The sequence below is a fragment of the Dama dama genome, chromosome 18 (genome assembly GCF_033118175.1).
Source record: "Dama dama isolate Ldn47 chromosome 18, ASM3311817v1, whole genome shotgun sequence".
Lineage (NCBI taxonomy): Eukaryota > Metazoa > Chordata > Mammalia > Artiodactyla > Cervidae > Dama > Dama dama.
This window is the reverse complement of record NC_083698.1, coordinates 84,877,072-84,898,263: the sequence shown is the minus strand read 5'-3', so window position 1 is coordinate 84,898,263 and position 21,192 is coordinate 84,877,072. Positions and strand designations below refer to the sequence as shown.

Genomic DNA, 21,192 nt, shown 5'->3' with positions numbered 1-21,192 from the left:
TATAAAATATTTTATCTAGTATTAATCAATCCACACTATGTATTTAATGGTATACCCAAAAAGGAGCTCCTTAAAATATTCCCCAAAATTTTAATGTTAGCAATGATAATCAATTCATCACATACCCATCTTCTGTTACTTTAGTTCAGTTCAGTTCAGTCGCTCAGTCGTGTCCGACTCTCTGCGACCCCATGAATCACAGCACACCAGGCCTCTCTGTCTATCACCAACTCCCGGAGTTTACTCAAACTCATGTCCATCGAGTCGGTGATGTCATCCAGCCATATCATCCACTGTTGTCCCCTTCTCCTCCTGCCCCCAATCCCTCCCAGCATCAGGATCTTTTCCAATGAGTCAACTCTTCGCATGAAGTGGCCAAAGTACTGGAGTTTCAGCTTCAGCATCAGTCCTTCCAATGAACACCCAGGGCTGATCTTCTTTAGGATGGACTGGTTGGATCTCCTTGCAGTCCAGGGGACTCTCAAGAGTCTTCTCCAACACCACAGTTTCAAAAGAATCAATTTTTCAGCGCTCAGCTTTCTTCACAGTCCAACTCTCACATCCATACATGACCACTGGAAAAACTATAGCCTTGACTAGACGGACCTTTGTTGGCAAAGTAATGTCTCTGCTTTTTTAATATACTATCTACGTTGGTCATAACTTTCCTTCCAAGGAGTAAGCGTCTTTTAATTTCATGGCTGCAATCACCATCTGCAGTAATTTGGACCCAAAAAAATAAAATCTGACACTGTTTCCACTGTTTCCCCATCTATTTGCCATGAAGTGATGGGACCGGATGCCATGATCTTAGTTTTCTGAATGTTGAGCTTTAAGCCAGCTTTTTCACTCTCCTCTTTCACTTTCATCAAGAATCTCTTTAGTTCCTCTTCACTTTCTGCCATAAGGGTGGTGTCGTCTGCATATCTGAGGTTATTGATGTTTCTCCCGGCCATCTTGATTCCAGCTTGTGCTTCACCCAGCGTTTCTCATGATGTACTCTGCATTTAAGTTAAATAAGCAGGGTGACAATATACAGCCTTGACATACTCCTTTTCCTATTTGGAACCAGTCTGTTGTTCCATGTTCAGTTCTAACTGTTGCTTCCTGACCTGCATACAGGTTTCTCAAGAGGCTGATCAGGTGGTCTGGTATTCCCATCTCTTTCAGAATTTTCCACAGTTTATTGTGATCCACACAGTCAAAGGCTTTGTCACAACCAATAAAGCAGAAATAGATGTTTTTCTGGAACTCTCTTGCTTTTTCGATGATCCAGCGGATGTTGGCAATTTGATCTCTGGTTCCTCTGCCTTTTCTAAAACCAGCTTGAACATCTGGAAGTATATGGTTCACGTATTGCTGAAGCCTGGCTTGGAGAATTTTGAGCATTACTTTACTAGCATGTGAGATGAGTGCAATTGTGTGGAAGTCTGTTACTTCAGCTAAGGTGAAATAGAACAATTAAGAAAATATTTCTCCACATAATGTATTAAATAAAATTCTGTAATATACTATTATAAAAACATGAGTTTTTCATGATTGGAGAAAGGATGTATAACTATGAAATGGCAGAGGGCTAGAAGAAAGAAGCTTATGGTATTATATTAGAATTGGAGGTGTTAGTATGCACTCATGGTGTTAGAGACAGATAAAGAAATATATATATATGTGTGTTTGCATATATGTATTCGCTCATGTATATATTCATACACATGCAGGCTCATATGTGTAAGTATAGGTGTAAACATACATGCATATGTGCCCCAGCTCTAATGGAAACAATGACACCCAGTAGCAATAAGCACACCTAGTATTCAGATCTTAATTTATAAATAATATCCCCAATCAGGGCTTCTTGGAGAAATAGCATATTCCAGAATTGGGAAGCAGAATTGTAAGATGATTCTGGAACATCTTATTGTGCCATAAAGTAGAGAAGTCCACCAGGTTAATGGTAACAGGTGTCAAATCTGGTGCAATTTAAGTGTCAAAATTAAAATTACTAGTGATGGGATAGTACTGCTTGAGTAAAGTAGGAATCTATTAGTCCATATGGAGAGTAAATAAAGAAGAAAACAAATAAATGAGGTTGAATAGAAAACTGTTATTTTAAGTAGAATGGCAGCTGATAAATATAAAAGAAATAATCAAGTTAGGGCACAAAGTCACCATTTTTAATTATGATAGTGATAATTTATTAAGATAATTTATTAATTGCCAGTTGCCTGTCATTGGTGGATCCTAAGCTAGCAGGATTCTAAGCATTTGATGAAATTGGGATATTTATATTTTATCAAATGCTTTCTTATTAATTATGGAGGGGGAAATAATAAGGTTATAGTGGAGAAACCTACTGAACACCACCTTCATGAGCTGAGCAAAGTTCACATCCCCAGGAATGAAAACACTGATACATGTGCCTCTTCATATGCTCTGAGAGGGCCACAGTATCACTTATATGGTAGTATTCCTACCAAAAACGCATAACTGATATCTGATCATGATAAAAACCAGACACACCCAAATAAACAGCCTCAAATTCTCAGTATATCAGTGTCTTGAAAGACAAAGAAAATCTTAGGAACTATTCTACACTGAAGGACTCCAAAGAGACAGAAGAAATAAATACAATGCGTTGTTCAGGATTAGATCCTGGACCTGAAAATAAAATGCTAAATAGGAGCATTATGGGGCTAGTTGGAGAAATTTGAACGTCTGTTGATTCAGTAATAATCATTTGGTAAGTGTTTTGATGTTGAAAATTGCATTATAATATGTTAATGAAATTCCTTGTTCTTGTAAAATATACACTGAAGTAGTTAGGGATAAAGGGGTATAATGTTTGGAAATTACTATCAAATGATTCATATATATATATATAAATATGTGAAGTATGCATATGTGAGTCATGTATCTGTAAGATTTATATATATATATATATATATATATATATATATATATATATATGCATATATATATATATGGAGAGACTGAGAAAATGACAGAGATGATGTGGCAAAATGTTACCAAGGTTGACAGTTAATACATCTTAATTAGATTTGATTGTATATTTTTTCATGGAGATTCTTCTCATGAATACATTAATATCCTTATAGATTTATCTAACTTAATCCAAAAATTCTTTGTAGTACTTACAGATCATCAATATTTGGAGAAAACCCCACTGTGTGCTATTTTGAAGCAAAACGCTCCTCAACAATATCGTATCCGAGCAAAACTGAGATCATATAAGCCCAAAAGACTCTTTCAGTCTGTCAAACTTTATTGTCCTAAGTGTCACTTACTGTAAGTATTTTCTGTAATAAAACCAAAGTTTTCATTTCATAAAATGTGTGTATATATATTTTCTTATGTATAAGTTTAAGTACTGGAAGTGAATCAGTTATGGTTTAAATCTATTGTATTTTGAAAGAATTGTAATCTTTTTAAGAAAAAACACTAATTCCTTAAAGATAAATCCTTTTGATATTTCTTCATAATAGTAAAAAAAAAAAAAAGTAGATGCTATTTTTAGATCTGAAATTCAAGTTAGTAGCTCTGATACATGCAAACAAGTAACAGACTATGAAAATATTTGAACAGACTTTCTTATTTGTAACAAAAAATCTTGAAAGTAAACCATTATTAAGTAAAATTCTTAAATCGATAAGATTTCTGGTTAGTTGAAATTCTTAATTGTTAGAGAAAACCTTGTTGGAAATATTCCTGTCCTGCTTAATAACTACAATACAGTGAACATAATTTAAACTTTTGTTAGTAATTGAGGATTTCTCAGTTTCTGAAAATCTTTATTCTAAGCATCAATTTTTATATAAATGAGTAAATAAATATATAGGACATTAGAATATATATGTACTTATTATTGGCTCAAGACATATTCTGAAAATTATTTTTAATCCCTCTTTCTCTATTTATGCAACCTGACTCTCTTCCCTCTATGTATGTAACAAATACATGTATGTGCATCGTCATTTGGACATGTTGTTTGTGGGTGTACTCTATACACTAATATACATATGGTTTCCCCTCTGAAATGTAAGTATAGTACTGTTTGTGGAGATTTTTAATCATCAGATCTCCTTCTGCAAAACAAGGGATTGTTTTCTGTCTATTTGGGCTTGAAATAATAGAGTATAAGTACAGATTTTAGATCTTTAAGTATTATCAAATTATAGTTGGTAAAATTCTGTAAAATTATATAACTTTACCAAACAAAGCCACCCTGTATGATCCTTTTTAAACAAATGAGGAAAACATTTCAGAAAGGTTGAGGTTTGGGGCTTTCCTGGTAGTCCAGTGGTTAAGAATCCACCTTGTATTGCAAGGGACACTGGTTCAATCCCTGGTCCGGGAGGTAGCCGCATGCCTGAGGGCAGCTAGGCATGTGTACCACAGCTACTGAACCTATACTCTGGAGGCCACAAGCCCCGATTGCTGAGCCCATGTACAACTCCTGAAGCCTGTGCACCTTGGAGCCCGTGTTCCTCAGCAAGAGAAGCCACCTCAGTGAGAAGCCCATAGTGAAGTGAAAGTTGCTCAGTTGTGTCCAACTCTTTGTGACCCCTGGAATTCTGCAGGCCAGAATACTGGAGTGGGTAGCCCTTCCCTTCTCCAGGGGATCTTCCTAACTCAGGGATCAAACCCAGGTCTCCCGCATTGCAGGCGGATTCTTTACCAGGGGAGCCACGAGGGAATCTCCTAAGAAGCCCGTGCACTCCAACAAAGAGTAGCCCCCACTCATCACAACTGGAGAAAGCCCATGTGCAGCCACAAAGACCAATCATAGCTGTAAAATTAGATAAATATTAAAAACAACACCGAAAAGCAGAACATTTAGAAAGGTTAAGAGATTTTACCTAAAGTTACACACTTGATTGGTGACAGAACCAGGAAAGGAAATAGACCTTTTGATTCCAGATTATGCAGTTTCTACTGTATCATATTTTGCCATATGATATTAAAAAATTATATTCTACATTAAAAGGAATCCAATATTGGTCTATAAAATAGGTACCCTATGAAAGTGAAATTACTTAAATGGTAATGAATATTTAGCTGGAGTGAAGATGGGGTTCCTACTGGGAGGTTTAGCATTCCTTACAGAGGAGAACAGTTTGGTGAAGAAATAATTATACATAATCTTGGTATCACAGAGCCAGGCAAGGAAATTGGTGGTTGTTAATGTAATTATGATATGGATCTAATTAGCCATGAAATGTCATCAAATATCTTTCTATTGAATGAGTCCTTTAATCTGCAGAGTGAATTATCTCAATATTTTAAAATAAGTAGATGGTTCATAAGCATATAAATGTTCTTTTAATTGGATAATTTGTTAAATTGACTTTCTAAGCTTATACCAGTTGTTTTTGTGTTATTCCATTGTTGATGATTTTAGGCAAGAAGTGCCACATGAGATTGATTTGGATAAGATTTTCCAAGAGGGTGCAAGCACAACCCCAGATACAAAGCTACAAAATACATCCTTATATAATTCGAAGGTCTGGACCACTAAAGATCAAGGAGAACGAAAAGTAGCTATTCATTTTGTGAAAAATAATGGTATTCTTCCACTTTCAAATGACTGTCTAATTTTGATAGAAGGTATGATGTTTTTACTGTTTTATTAACATACAGCTTTTTCTTCTGCCTTTCTCTGATTAATTATTGTTAAATTTATTTTAGGGGCAACCTTGGACATATAAAGTCAAAATATTATTGCTTTAAATTTCAAATAATATATGTAACAATTATATTCAAATAGATACATAAACATATACATATCTAAGCTTAACTGAATGACATTTTGAAATTAGACATTAAACTCAAGTGTTTGCATTTGTTCATCTTGTTGGAGTCCTGCATGCAATCTTAATGCGATCCAGTGTGGTTTTTGAGCTAAATAATAATCAAGAAGCTGTTTATTATATATAGTTGCTGTTGACTTGGCCTCTGGATGTCACTCTTGTTTCATAAAAATTACAATGAAAGTCATCTATTGATAGCTAAAAGCAAGGAAGGAATCCTAACTCAAGTAAAGATAACTTGACATACAGTATTTTAAAAGAATGAAGCTTTAAGTCAGATTTATTTTTGCATTTCTTTTATACTTTTGTCTTATTTTTATCTAATATTTATATAACAATCCATAATAAAAGAAGACCACTTCTAATTTGAAATAGAGAAAACTTTAGTTTCATTTTGTAAATTAACTGATCTTTATTACAGTGAAATATGATCATTTTTATTACTGACATTTTTCTGTTTATAAAAGTAATTCGTAATCTTTTAAAAAAATAATTATATATATATGTGAATACATATGTGTATAAACATTGGTGTTTTCATGAACATTTCTTGTTTTAATACATTATAGCATACAGGAAACTATTCGAATTAATTTCTATATCTTAACTGATTTAATAATCACAATAATCCTCTGAAGTTGGTACTATTATTATAAGCTATTTTATGCATGAGAAAACAACCACAGAGAGATAAATGTCTTTCCCAGTATAATGACTAGTGAAACTGAGTTGCCTCCTGTTTTTTGACATAGTAACTCTGTGATAAACTTTATCTCCCCCTGGATGAAGTATAATTATGGGAGCACAAAGAATTAAGTAAATGTTACCCAGTTTCTCTCTAGGAAAGTTATCGTAGTGTGCGTATGCTTTAGTAGCATATGAAATTATCTGTTCCCCTACCCTCATCATTATGATATACTAGAGCTTTAAAAGACTTGGCCACTTTTATGAGTGAAATGTGGTGTCTTACTCCATTAACAGTATTTTTACCTGTACCAGGAGATAGACATAAAAACAGAAAGACACGCACACACAAATGGAGTAAGACTATTTATATGCCCTAAAAATAAAATAAAGCCATGATCCTATCAGACTATATTAGAACTGTCCTTGTAGAGCCAACTAAGAGGATGTCAAATACGCCTTCGGGTCCTTCTGTGCTTTGCTGCCTCCCACAGAATTCTGTGCTTAGCCAAGTTGGCCTTGAGCGTCCAAAGGAAGCTTAACAAAGAAGTCCCTGTAGTTCCTGCTTCTGTCTTTAATTACCAGTTATCCCTCCAACTTTCAGTCTCATCTCCTACCTCAATTCCCATCCCACCCTCTAGGCATACTGAACTGGTCATACATCCTAAACCTAGTGTATTTCTCTGTAGCTCTTTGCCATTCCATTGCCACTTTCCTGGGAAATTCTGCTCTAAAACTTCTTCAGAAGTAAATGCAGCAATTCTCCTTATTCAGCAATTCACATATAATATTTAATGAACACCTACATGCATCACACATTTTTCTGATTCATCAGGCAGATTTGAGTGGTTCTTATTACATACCATATGAACTTCTAGTAGGGTATTTTTCTTATATTTGTGCTTTAGCTGTCTGTTTATAGATTAGTTGTCTTTATTAGAATGTAAAAATTCCCTGAGGTCAGAATGCATGTAATTTTAATCTGTGTAACTTCAACACCTAGAGTAGTAAACCTGATGTGTAACTAGCTTTATTTGCAACCCTATGGACTAGAGCCAGCCAGGCTATTTTTATTTTATCATATTTCTGAGTATTATAACTCCAAGCCTAGGCTAGGATCTTAACTGTAGTTAGATCCTGCTATTACAGAGCTGAGAAAAGAAGTATGGGAGTTGGGCAAGTTAAAATGCCACAAAGCTTGCTGTTCTCACCAAGATTTATCCACTTTTTTTGAATGAACACTCCTTGAATTGTTGCAAACCTTTGGTTAATTTCTGTACTTAGTCACTCAGTCCTGTCTGACTCTTTGTGACCCCATGGACTGTAGCCTGCCAGGCTCCTCTGTGGTAGGAATTCTCCAGGTAAGAATACTGGAGTGGATTGCCATGCACTCCTCCCAGAGATCTTCCTAACCCAGGGATTGAACCCAGGCCTCCCACATTGCAGGCAGTTTCTTTACCGTAAATAGAGTTCTGAAAAAGTTGAATTTGATAATTTTTGCCATAGTTATTTTTGCTATTATAGAGATGTGTATTTTTGAATGTTTTTACTCCACTATGCTATACCAGAAATACTTCCCCCTCACAATTGAATTTCAACATTACAAATTTTATACAAACTTTAGGAAATACACAGAACTATTTTTATAAATCCTGTTCTGTTTCCCTGGAGAGGAAAAATTATCAGTCTAAGTAAAAGTGTACCAGAAAAGGTACTGGTAGGTTTGAGTAATCAGAGATAAGGCTGCCTTCTAATAATGGTATGCCATTGAACATTCTATTTCTTCTCAGCCAACTTGATGGTTTTAGTGCCCTTCCTGTCATAACATTTGGGTGTGATGATTTTTCATAGGAAAAATGTACAAACACTATACAGGAGTTTCGATTACTTGAACTGTTCACATCTATATTTAAATTAAATGTTAAACTGAAAAGAACTGTGAACCATGAACTTCCATATGTTCAGCTGGTTTTAGAAAAGGCAGAGGAACCAGATCAAATTGCTAACATCCACTGGATCATCAGAAAAGCAAGAGAATTCCAGAAAAACATCTATTTCTGCTTTATTGACTATGCCAAAGCCATTGACTGTGTGGATTACAATAAACTGTGGAAAATTCTGAGAGATGGGAATACCAGACCACCTGACCTGCCTCCTAAAGGAGATAAGTCCTGGGTATTCATTGGAAGGACTGATGTTGAAGCTGAAACTCCCAATACTTTGGCCACCTCATGTGAAGAGCTGACTCATTTGAAAAGACCCTGATGCTGGGAAAGATTGACGGCAGAAGGAGAAGGGGATGACAGAGGATGAGATGGTTGGATGGCATCACCGACTCAATGGACATGGGTTTGGGTAGACTCCGGCAGTTGGTGATGGATAGGAATGCCTGATGTGCTGTGGTTCATGGGGTTGAAAAGAGTCGGACACAACCAAGCGACTGAACTGAACTGATCTGCCAGTTGAGAAATTGTATGCAGGTCAAGAAGCAACAGTTAGAACTGGACATGGAACAACAGACTGGTTCCAAATAGGAAAAGGAGTCCATCAAGGCTGTATCTTGTCACCCTGCTTATTTAACTTATATGCAGAGTACATCATGAGAAATACTGGGCTGGAGGAAGCACAGGCTGGAATCAAGATTGCTGGGAGAATTATCAATAACCTCAGATATGCAGATGACACCACCTTTATGGTAGAAAACAAAGAAGAACTAAAGAGCGTCTTGATGAAAGTGAAAGAGGAGAGTGAAAAAGTTGGCTTAAAGCTCAACATTCAGAAAGCTAAGATCATGGTATCCGGTCCCATCATTCATGAGCAAATAGATGGGGAGACAGTGGAAACTGTCAGACTTTATTTTTGGGGGCTCCAAAATCACTGCAAATGGTCATTGCAGCCATGAAATGAAAAGATGCTTACTCCTTGGAAGGAAAGTTATGACCAACCTAGATAGCATATTAAAAAGCAGAGACATTACTTCACCAACAAAGGTCCATCTAGTGAAGGCTATGGTTTTTCCAGTGGTCACGTATGGATGTGAGAGTTGGACTATAAAGAAAGCTGAGTGCCGAAGAATTGATGCTTTTGAACTGTGGTATTGGAGAAGACTCTTGAGAGTCCCTTGGACTGCAAGGAAATCCATCCAGTCCATCCTAAAGGAAATCAGTCCTAAGTGTTCATTGGAAGGACTGATGTTGAGGCTGAAGCGCCAATACTTTGGCCACCTGATGCAAAGAACTGACTCATTGGAAAAGACCCTGATGCTGGGAAAGATTGCGGGCAGGAGGAGAAGGGGACGACGGAGGATGAGATGGTTGTATGGCATCACCAACTCAGTGGACATGAGTTTGAGTAAACTCCAGGAGTTGGTGATGGATAGGGAGGCCTGGCGTGCTGCAGTCCATGCGGTCGCAGAGTCAGACACAACTGAGAGACTGAACTGAACTGAAGTGAAAACTGAAAAGATTCATTTCAAACTCAAGAGTAAATTTGCCTAGACATTAGTAGTATATAGCAAACTTAATAATGGGAATCCTGTCATTTTTTCATTCTCAACTTCATTCTTTTTAGGTCATTTGAACCGAAGTGTTCAGGCATAAAGAGCAATTTGTATAAATTTTAAAAGATGATGGTTCATATTTCACAAACCTTTTGTTTTGCTTATATCTCAGCATTTTTGCTTAGTGGTTTCTTTAATCAATGAATAGGATCCTAAGTTTACAAATTTCTGTTTTTAACAATAAATGTATAAGTGTGTTAAATTAATGACATGTGTTGTCTTTTTCTGTCCATCCTTTTAGTCTTTTACTGCCCCTAAGGTGTTGCACAATAAATACCCCAGTTTGTCTACTTTATATTTGTACTATTTGAAGGGTTTATTTGTTCCCTTTTAATAGGAGGTACACTCAGTGAAATCTGCAAACTCTCAGACAAGTTTCATAGTGTAATTCCTGTAAGATCTGGCCATGAAGACCTGGAAGTCCTTGACCTTTCAGCTCCATTTCTTATACAAGGAAAAATACATCACTATGGGTATGTTTTCAATAATGGGAATTTTTAATTTTATTTATTTGTTTATTATTTTATCCCACTTGTTACTACTGTATTCAGTGGATAGTGGTTGAGTACCAGTTTATAGGTGATAGATTTTTTTGGTACATGTATCTTCTTGAATAGCATGTATATTGAGTGTCTGTACTCTGCTAGGTTTAAGGCTGCCCTAAAAGCTAATATTCATTTGCTTTCTAAAAATTTCGATACTTGTTACAGAGAAGGTTCAGAGCTGCATGCTAGTAAAAGTTAGGTAATTGAATTCCAGAATTTCTGTGCCACAAAGTTATAAATGAGTTGCCAGTGGGAAAGTAAAAGATATAAAAATACATTAGGAGCTACTTACTAGGTTTGGAAAGAGGCAGTGTAGATAGCATCTGTGTTTCCACCTGATCAAACAGTCAAAGGGTTCTGCTTTGTGAAACCTTGGGCTATAGAATATTTTCTGCTTTATTGGAAAACACCAGACTGTTTCCCAGTGATTATGGTTCAGTCGTGCGTGTGTGCATGCTAAGTTACTTCAGTTGTGTCTGACCATTTGTGACCCTGTGGACTGTAGCCCTCCAGATTCCTGGCTATGGAACTCTCCAGGCAAGAATACTGGAGTGGATTGCCGTGTGGGTGAATCAGCAATGTGTGAAAATTTGCTTACCTTGGATTCTCCTTGACACGTAGTTCTTGGTATTAGTCTGACTTGTGACTTTGTTAGACTGATGAGCATCAAATAGTATCTATGTTGCTTTGGTGAGTTTAAACATCTCTCCTGCTTGTTGGCTATCTAGGTTTTCTCTTCTGTGAACTCCATGTACAGATTGTCCACTCGTTGGCCCCTGTTTTGGTTCTTGTGTGTGTTTGTGCCACGTGCTTACTCGCTCAGTCGTGTCCGACTCTGTGGCCCCCTGGACTGCAGCCCGCCAGGCGCCTCCATCCAGGGGATTCTCCAGGCAAGGATACTGGAGTGGGCTGCCATGCCCTCCTCCGGGGGATCTTCCCGACCCAGGGATCCAGCCCATGTCTCCCGCGTTGCAGGCGGATTCTGTACTATCTGAGCCACCAGGGAAGTCCTGTGTGTGTTTAGCCGATTCTAATAATTCTACAAAGAGATGTAGAAAGTATTTTTGTAAGCTTTTATATGCAGTTACATGCATCTCATCAAACTTCTAGTCCATCCTCTACTTTTTTAACTGTAGTTCCTTTTATTTTATAGATTTTTCCAAGATTAATATATTCATATTTACCAAAATGTTTGACAAGACCTTAAAGTTTTTATAAAACTTGACTTAGATTTCTGGATATGATACTTTTTTAATAGAACTGAAACCACTGCTTCAGATTTTTAGCAGTTGCACATCTTTTAAGAATTTGTTTGTCCTTGAATCTATTTTAGTAATGAAAGTTTTCTAGAATAGTATTTCGTTTGTTTTTCAGGTCTAAGTTTATTGACATAAAATTATTCATAGTGCTTAAGTCTTCCTCTTCTTGAATTCACTTCATATTATTTGCAACTTTTTGATCCTTGGCCTTTTTTGCCAAAGCAACAACTAGCTTTTGTTTTGTTGATGGTCTGTATTTTGTTTATTATTGTTCTTTACTTTTTTCCTTTACTTTCTGTAGGTTTCCTTAGTACTCCATTTTTGTAATGTTTTAAATTGAATGTTTGCCTCACTTAATTCATTGTTTTTTAGTATACGTTTAAATATTTATATTGAAGTCGATAATTTTCCCCTGAGAAAATAGCCATAGCTTTAACCGAAGGTTTGATAGGTCCTATCTTTCTTATCATTTCTAAATGTTTCACAATTTCCATTATGATTTCTTTGGCCCATTAATTATTTCACTGTGTATTTTAAATTTTTCACACACTCATTTTAGGTGCTACATTCTTATTTATATTTTAGTTAATTACTTTTTAACCAAATAGGTTGATGTATTTCATAATGATTCATCTTCGCTTTATCAAGGAATATGTTTTTTCATAATTTGTACATACTACATAGATTTTTAAAAGAATGTGTATTTTCTAACAGTTGTGTTTAATGTTTAGTAGTATTTAGTTATGTCCATTAGACAAGCTTATTAATTGTATCCAAACCTTCTTTCCTTTGTCATTTTATCTATACAGTACCTTCTTAGAGGCTACAGTTAATGTCCTCTGTGATTGTGAGTTTGTGACATTTTATTCTGTCAATGTGTGCTTTATATGTTTTGAGTCTTTTTTGCTTGTTCATTCAGGTTCAGCATTTCATCTTCTTGGTGAATTCAGTGTATTGTATGTCCTTATGTAAAAACTTCATCTATAATCATGATTTTTTGTTGTAAAGTTTATTTTTTTTCATATTCTTATAACTGTATCAGCTTTTTTGGTTGGTAATTAATTGCATGGTGTACCTTATTCTCAGCCCATTGCTTTTATATTTCTTTGTTGTTGTATTTTAGTAGGTCTCATAAATGAATACCAGTAGATTTTAGTTGTTTTTTGTAGATGTTTTAAAATAAGTTAATTGCTGAAATATCTAGGTTTTATTTCTACACTATATTTCATGTTGTTTTACCCTTGGTTGTGGTGGTGGTGGTTTAGCTGCTAAGTCATGTCCAACTCTTGCGACTCCGTGGACTGTAGCCGCCAGGCTCCTCTGTCCATGAGATTCTCCAGGCAGGAACAGTGGAGTGGGTTGCCATTGCCTTCTCCACACTTACCATAGTATTGTTGTTTCCCTTTTCATCCTTTTTTGTTATTACTTTATTTCTCCAGTCATCTATTGGATTAGTTTATAAAAATGTTCTTGTTTTTCTCCTTTTTCCTCTTTCATTACTTTGGAAGTAATGAATTCTCTAATTTATGCTTGTTACTTTTTAATTTTTAATTTGTATACTTAATCAATGTCTAAAGTTTAATATTATGGCCATTTTTAAAGGTAACTCCCCCAGTTACCTTTTTCTGTTAAAGAAGATGCTTTGGTGTATTTGAAGAGTGGAAGGAGATAATATTTAATATAGTTACCCTCTGTTCCTCCCCAGATTGCAAATGAAAAGTATTCTGCATGAACCTTTTGAATGTTAATTTTTATATTTTTGTTCAAGCGTATTTTCTTATCAACATCTCCTAAATATTAATATATAATAAAAAGTAAATTACTTATATTTACAATGTTTATATATTAGTAAAGCAAAATATCTATACTAGATAATGTACAATTTTAAGTGTATTATATGATTTTAGACTGATTTATATTACAAAGAATAAATATAGTATTGCGCAGGCATGCCCAGTTGCTCAGTCTTGTCCAGCTCTGCGACTCCATGGAGTGTAGCCCATCAGGCTCCTCTCTCCATTGAATTATCCTGGCAAGAATACTGGAGTGGGTTAGCATTTCCTCCAAAAGATCTTCCTAGCCCAGGGATTGAATCCACCTGTCCTGCATTGACAGGCAGATTCTTTACCACTCTGCCACCTGGGAAACCCCTAACTATAGCATTAGGCATCATAAACTATGATTCTCTAAATATGTCCTAGTACTAACTTCTTTAGTTAGAGTAACTTTCTCCTATTGGCTATATTTATAAATTTAAGGTCTTGGGTATTACATATTGTTCTCAGAGCCATAAATCAAAAGAGTCTTTAGAGTTTTTCACTTTACGAATAAGGAAATTGGCCAAATTAATTAACAGCCTGCACCTGGAACCTTTCTCATTGTCAGCTTAGCAAAGTAAATTCTGACTGTACTATCTTTTTTGATTGCTTCTATTGTAAGGAGTTTATTTGTTTTAATAATTCTGTTTGTAATATGCACATTAAAATACAGAAATTGCAGTGCTCTTTTGTTTAATAATATACTTTTTAAATTGTGCATGCCTAAACAGCAAAGATTTATAATAATTAAATGAGTTGTAATAATTACTTATAATAAATTATTTTTTCTTTTATTGATTTCAGATGTAAACACTGCTCTAGTTTGAGACCAATAAAAAATCTAAATTCCCTGGTTAATAAAACATCGTGGATTCCTTCTTCTGTGGCAGAAGGTTAGCTAAATTTCTCTGTCCTGTAATTGTAACTGTCTTTGTATAGGATAATCTCACTGATAATATTTTAGTATTTGTGGATATTTTAAAATCAGAGCAAAGGTTATGCTAAAGTTTAGTTTTTCTTAAGCAGAACCATTCACAGTCATCATAATAAAAATTTAAATATTTTAAAAACCTGAAAATGTACTTTTAAGAATCTTCCAGTATTTTTCAGTTACTACATTTTAATTTTCAATAATTTAGTATTAATCATAAATACAACTTGTGAAAAATCTCTCCAGTTTATGGTATCTTGGGTTTGAAAAGAATTTTAGAGCTAGCTATTAGAACTTTTTACCCAATACAAGTCTTTAGCTGGAATAATAAGAGTCTTTTTATATCACATCATTAACTGTGGTCATCCAGCCTTGGCTTAAAACTCTCAGCGACTGGGGACCCATTTACATTGCTAAGTCACTTCAGTTGTGTCCAACTCTGTGAGACCCCACGGACAGCAGCCCACCAGGCTCCTCTGTCCTCGGGATTTTCATTGTAAGGTAACAAATCTTACTTTTTAGATGCAGTACTTAACAGTGGGGCAAAATCTGCTTACCTGCAATTTCAACATGAGTCACGTTCTGTCTACTGTTAAGAGAATTAGAGTCCGTGTGTTCCCTCTTCTATAAAATCAGTAGACTGTGCATTTGAATGTAATCTGTCAAGTATTCATTAAGTCCTTATTTCTCCAAGCAGGTATCCACACTTCCTTTGGTATTTTCTCATGTTTCTTACTGCTTTATTTCTCCTCTTCAATAAGCATTCTATTTTACCCATGTTCTTCTCAAAGTTTGATACTCAAAGCTAGAAATAGGGCTGCAGATGTTGGCCAGTTCAGAATATGGAGAAAACCTTTATTCCCTAAAATTGGACAGTGCTCCTGCTTGCCTGAAAATTTTATTGTGTAGATATTGGTTTGTATTCTTGCTTTTGTTTTCTTTCTCTTTTAATTTAGCTATGTGATACTACTAATTCATGTTTTGTTTGTGGTCCAGTTAAAATCCAGGTTAACTTTTGCATGAGTTTCTTGCTGTGTCCTTCAAGCTTGGTCTCATCATCCTGTACTTAATGTAGTTCTTCGTTTGCTTATTGGTCTCTTAGAGTAGGTTTTCTGTTCATCCTTCTTGGTTTTAGCCCACAGTCTATTGAGTACTATTGAATCTTGAAAATCAGTTCCTCTCTATTAGTGATTTTTCTCATGTCTGTATGCCCTAATTTATTTTTCTTACTTGCCCCCTTTATTAGTCATATTTGAATATGAATTCCACAGATGGAAGACAATATTCCATTATATAAGCATCTTGAATGTCTTTCATTTATAGACACAAAGTAAGATGTTCATTTTAACCTATACATTTTCATATGATTTAGTATCTTTAATTTCTTCCTTTTTCCTCATCTTAACCAAATTATGAAATCTCAGATTCTGGCATCATTCAACCAGATGCTATCTTTTAAAAAATAAGTGATCTCTGTGCTTAAAATCCAAAGGATAGAGACAGGTTACAAAATCCTAACCATTGAACTGTATGCTGTTTTTTTTAAGAACATTCTGACATTTAAATTTTCTCTTTCATAAGCTAACATGCATTGAATTGCCTTTTATATTTTCTATGAAGATCGACTCATTTTAAAGATAATGCTATATCAGTATTTAGTTTTTTAAAAAGATACTGGGACTTCTCTGATGGTCCAGTGGTTAAGAATCCAGGACAATACAAGGACATGGGTTCCCTCCCTCGTCTGGGAAGATCCCACATGCCGCAGAGCAGCTAAGCCCTTGTGCCCCGGCCACTGAGCCCACACTCAAGAGCCTGTGCTCCGCAACAAGAGAAGCCCCCGCAGTGAGAAGCCCCTGCACTGCAATGGAGAGTGTCCCCCGCTTGCCACTCACAACTAGAAAAAGCTGTCATGCACAGGGCAGACCCAGTGCAGCCAAAACATAAATTTTTGCAAATAAAATTAACAAAGATACCATTGCTCTTGAGTCATTGTCTCTATACAGGTGTAGTATAATATTCCAAAATTACCCTTCTAAAATGAGCTTAACATATTAGTATCAGGGAACAAAAAGGAGTGCTTTTTTTTTTTTTTTAATCTCTTGAATTATTTTAGTAAACAAGATTAACAGGAACATAATATCACAAAACAACTTTTTTCTTTACTGTTATTAAAAGGCATAGTGGGACTTCTTAGTGGTCCAGTGGTTGTGAGACTCCATGCTTTCACTGGAGGGAGCACAGTGTGGTCAAAGAAAAACGACGTAGGAGATTCATATGGTTTCAACTTTTTTCCTTCATTAGCACTGGGCATTGTTCCCCTCCGACAAGTGTTTGTGATGACATTTACTCTTGATGATGGAACGGGAGTATTGGAAGCTTACCTCATGGATTCTGTAAGTAACAGAGGTAGTGAAGATATTTCTAACTATTAGAAGATATTTCCAAAATAGTACTTTTTTGAATTTTAATATATTTATCCATGCTTACCTTATTACTGAGAACATTTAAGGCAACTCAGAAGAATAAATAAAACACAAGCACATAAATCTTAAATTATGTATGTATTTACTCTCTTGATTTGACACTATAATCTTAATATGTGAATAGTGAGAAATTGAAAAATCAGCATTTAAGGAAAGACTCCTTCTCTATACCATGCAGAAGTTCCACTCCAAGAACAGGAGGCAGAGGTGTGGCCATACCCTCAGGCGTTATCTATTAGCATTTCACTGGGCTTTTTAAGTCTCCAACATTTCATATTGGAAAGAATGAAATTACTTTGAAGGGGAGATCCATTGTATTATGTGAAGCTTGGTAGCTATCTACAAGACTACCTTCATGTCTAACAATTTCAAGTTGAGGGGTTCCCTAGACAAAGACCCTTACCTCTGACACCAGTCGAAAGTACAGAGGTCTCCAGGACCACTCTTAGTTTTGATAATTTACTAGAAAGACTCACAAAACTTAGTGTGTGCATTATGCTCACTGTTAACAATTTATTATGGCTAAAGGGTATAGGTTAAAATCATCAAGGGAAGAGGTGCATGAATCTGAATCCAGGAAAGTTTCAGACATGGAGCTAACATTTGTTCTCTTCCTGTGGAGTCGTGGACAGTGTTACTTTCCCTGTAATGATGTGTAGCAGTCCACGTGAGGTGTTACCAACCAGAGCAGCCCAAAGGAGCCTTAGTATCCAGTTTTTATTGGAGCTTCATCAGGTAGTCATTATTGGCTGCCCCTGTGACTTATCTCAGTCTTCAGCCCCTCCAGTGGTCAGGTTAAAACCACATGCTCCAAACTCTCCACCCTAAACCACAACCTGACCCAGGTTCCCCAGGCAAATGCAGACACATCTGTGAGGCGTGATGTTCCAAAGTTTTAGAGGTTACCTCTCAGAAACTGAGGGCACAGGCCAGTGAGGTTTTTACTACACACATTGGGAACAAAACTGGGATAAAGATGAGGACACCTTTTCTTCTGTCTAATCAGTTTATCCATTTATTAAATATTTAATGAGCACCTGCTGTATGCCAAGTGCTATTCTTTGTGATAGGAACATGGCAGTGAGTAAAGCAAGCAAACTCCTTTCCCTCCTAGATCTTACAAATAGTAAAGGAGAAAAAAGTTAAACAAATAAATATATAGTATATATTATACTCTTTTAAACTCGGCACTTAGACATTGTAGGTGCTTAGTCTATGTGCTGTCAAGAGAGTAGTAAACTTCACTGTGTTCTGCTCACTACTTTTATCATTATGTCAAAACAGTTTAACTTGATTTTATATGTATCTCAAAGCTGTCCTTAGATTAAAGTAATGGAGAGTTTAGCACTCTAGTTTATGAATTCTACAATATAAATAGGGTGAAATAGTTTAGATGATTTTAATTAGATAATATTCAAATAATTTCACATTGATTATAACTTCTAATCATTTCCTTGTTTCTTCATGCTTTTCTTAAGGAAAATTTCTTCCAGATTCCAGCATCAGAAGTCTTAAACAATGATAACCTTCAGCATAACATGGAAATGATCATGGATATGTTTTGTCCCCCAGGAGCAAAAATTGGTAGGCAGTAATATTTGTTAATGCCATTCATTCTTTTTCTTGAAATAATACTTAGCTTATGGCTAATCTCTGGACTTTTAGAGGTAAAAAAGTTTTGAAATCTGAATCCATATAAATTTATAAATTAGTGATTGATGAGACTGTATGACCTACCTACTGATGAAGACTGTGGCAAGGATAAGACAGGTATGACTCATAATTCCTGAAATGAAAAAAGATTTTTTATATATTTTGAAATGTATCAGGGGGAGGCAGTTTTGATCACAAACACATTTGATAAGCTGCTTGTGCATACAAACAGTTGAAATTGAGCCAACAGGGATGAAATTTTGACAAACATTTCCTATAAAAAACTCACTTAGTTCACTAATGAATTGTTTATTCAATATTAGCTAATTTCAGATTTTATAAGTTTTATTTTACTAAATATTTTGTTAGCTTTTATTGTTTTCTGTGTAATATTTGATCACCAGCCAGTCTTCAAGTCAGGTTGCACTGATTACACCTACTTCCTTTGGTGGCCATTATTTCTCTTTGCCTTAAATGTGCAGATCTAAATCATTTTAAGGCAATTTGACTTCTTATCACAATTTTTCATCAGTAACAGATTTTACCAGCAGCAAATTTAGCTGTTGTCAGTTTAACTTTTATAGTTTGTCTTAAATCAGGTTTTATTTTCCCCTGATCAGTCTTTGCATTTTATAACAGTTCTAAAAAGAGAGAGTTTTTGTACATCCGTAACTAAGTCTAACTTACATACTTTTATTTGATGTCAGTTTTCATTTTTATTGGCTGTTGAATTCTTTTGGATAGATATTTGAAAATAAAACAGTCATATCAAAAAGCATAGATGTGATAGGCTTTTGATACATACTGCCAGATGGCTTTTCAAGAGCATTTTCCCTATTCATGGTTCTAACGACAGTGTGGGAGAAGCCTGTCTTGCTTGACCCTTGCCAATAGTTAGGACTATATTAAGAGTCTTTCAAATTCAAACTCTAAGAAATATTACCAGACTGTTCTAGAAGGTATATATAGATTCGCTGGGGTCATGACCAAAGCTCAGAAATGGCACCTGTGGCTGCCATATTGCCTGGACAGAGTACCTGGTACCTGACAGGGCTTTCAGCTAGACACATGTAAAGGTGAGCTGGCTTCTTCACAGTCAGCCAAGACAAGCAAAACAGGGGAGATCAGTAAGCACTCGGCAGGGAAAAAAGAAAGGAAAGTCCGCACCAGGGACTTGTCTGGTGGTCCAGTGGTTGAGAATCTGCCTTCCAGTGCAGGAGACGCACGTTCAAGCCCTGGCCCAGGAAGACCCCACATGCCACGGGGCAGCTCAGCCTGTGTGCTGTAACTACTGAGCCTGCTCGTTAGCACTCCTGCGGCTCAACTGCTGAAGTCCAGTGCTCTAGAGCCTGTGCTCTGCAACGAGAGAAGCCACCGTAATGAAGCCCGTGCGCTGCCAGGAGAGTAGCTCCCACTCACTGTAACTAGAGAAGAAAGCCCAAGTAGCAGCAAAGACCCAGCACAGCCAAAAATAAAATGTAAAAAAAAGTTGGGAATGATTTAGATTACTACCTATGATATCAAATGTTTTGAAAACCCTACATCATTACTTTTTCTTGTTATTGGGGAAAAATTCAAATTAGTCAGAATTGCTGCAAAGCAGTAACATGAAGTCAGTGTGTATTTGAAAGAACAGATGATGTTAAATTTGGTGAGTGTATTTATTTACTTCTCAAGCTAAATTAAATATGTTAATTTTACTAGTTAAGTGTTATGCTTAGATACATATTACTGAGTTACATGTTTAGTTTTAATGATTCAGTATCACTTCTTTTTTTGATTTGTAGATGCGTATCCATGGCTGGAATTCTTCATCAGGTCATATAATGTCACAAGTGGAAAGGAGCAGCAGATATGCTATCAGATTTTTGATACTACAATTGCAGATGATGTTATCTAATTTTGACATTCAGCTTAGAGCATATGAAATATTGTACTTTTAGAAAACATTACCATTTTCTATGAGATTGCTATAAAACACATGAAATATCTAATTCTGTAGTTTATTTTCCATTTTAGCCAGTTGTTTTTTTGTTTTTTTGACCAATAGGCATTGTGTTATCTTAATGCCTTCTTGTAAGTTCAAAATGTTCCTGTTGCTCAGAATCTCCAATATGATAGCTGTGAGGGGTATAAAAGAGAAACATCAAATAAATAAGGACTATGTTTTCACTTACTCTTGACTCTTCTCCTTTCAGAAAAGCTATTTTGCTACCCTGCCCTAACAGTTGGAGTAGGAAATGGCAACCCACTCCAGTATTCTTGCCTGCAAAATTCCGTGGACAGAGGAGCTTGGGGGACTGCAGTCCATGGGGTCGCAAAGGGTTGGACCCACCTGAGCTGTTGAGCACAAGCACCCTAAAAACCCTCCCCCTGTTGGTTTTTCCATGTGTCACCCACTGATTTCTCTGCCATCCACCATCACTGGTT

General features: G+C 35.9%; 1 protein-coding gene across 9 annotated transcripts in view; it reads left to right on the top strand.

The window, feature by feature from the left end:
* POT1 (protection of telomeres 1) overlaps window positions 1-20,938 on the top strand; it is a 92,191-nt gene extending 71,253 nt beyond the window's left edge. For all 9 annotated transcript variants that reach the window (XM_061165718.1, XM_061165719.1, XM_061165717.1 and 6 more), the window contains 7 exons: window positions 3,150-3,306; window positions 5,420-5,625; window positions 10,409-10,544; window positions 14,497-14,585; window positions 16,928-17,019; window positions 18,588-18,693; window positions 20,550-20,938. In XM_061165718.1, the coding sequence (XP_061021701.1) occupies window positions 3,150-3,306; window positions 5,420-5,625; window positions 10,409-10,544; window positions 14,497-14,585; window positions 16,928-17,019; window positions 18,588-18,693; window positions 20,550-20,662 (899 nt within the window). In that variant the 3' untranslated portion in view covers window positions 20,663-20,938. The remainder of the gene's footprint in view (window positions 1-3,149; window positions 3,307-5,419; window positions 5,626-10,408; window positions 10,545-14,496; window positions 14,586-16,927; window positions 17,020-18,587; window positions 18,694-20,549) is intronic.
* Window positions 20,939-21,192: the final 254 nt, after the last annotated feature.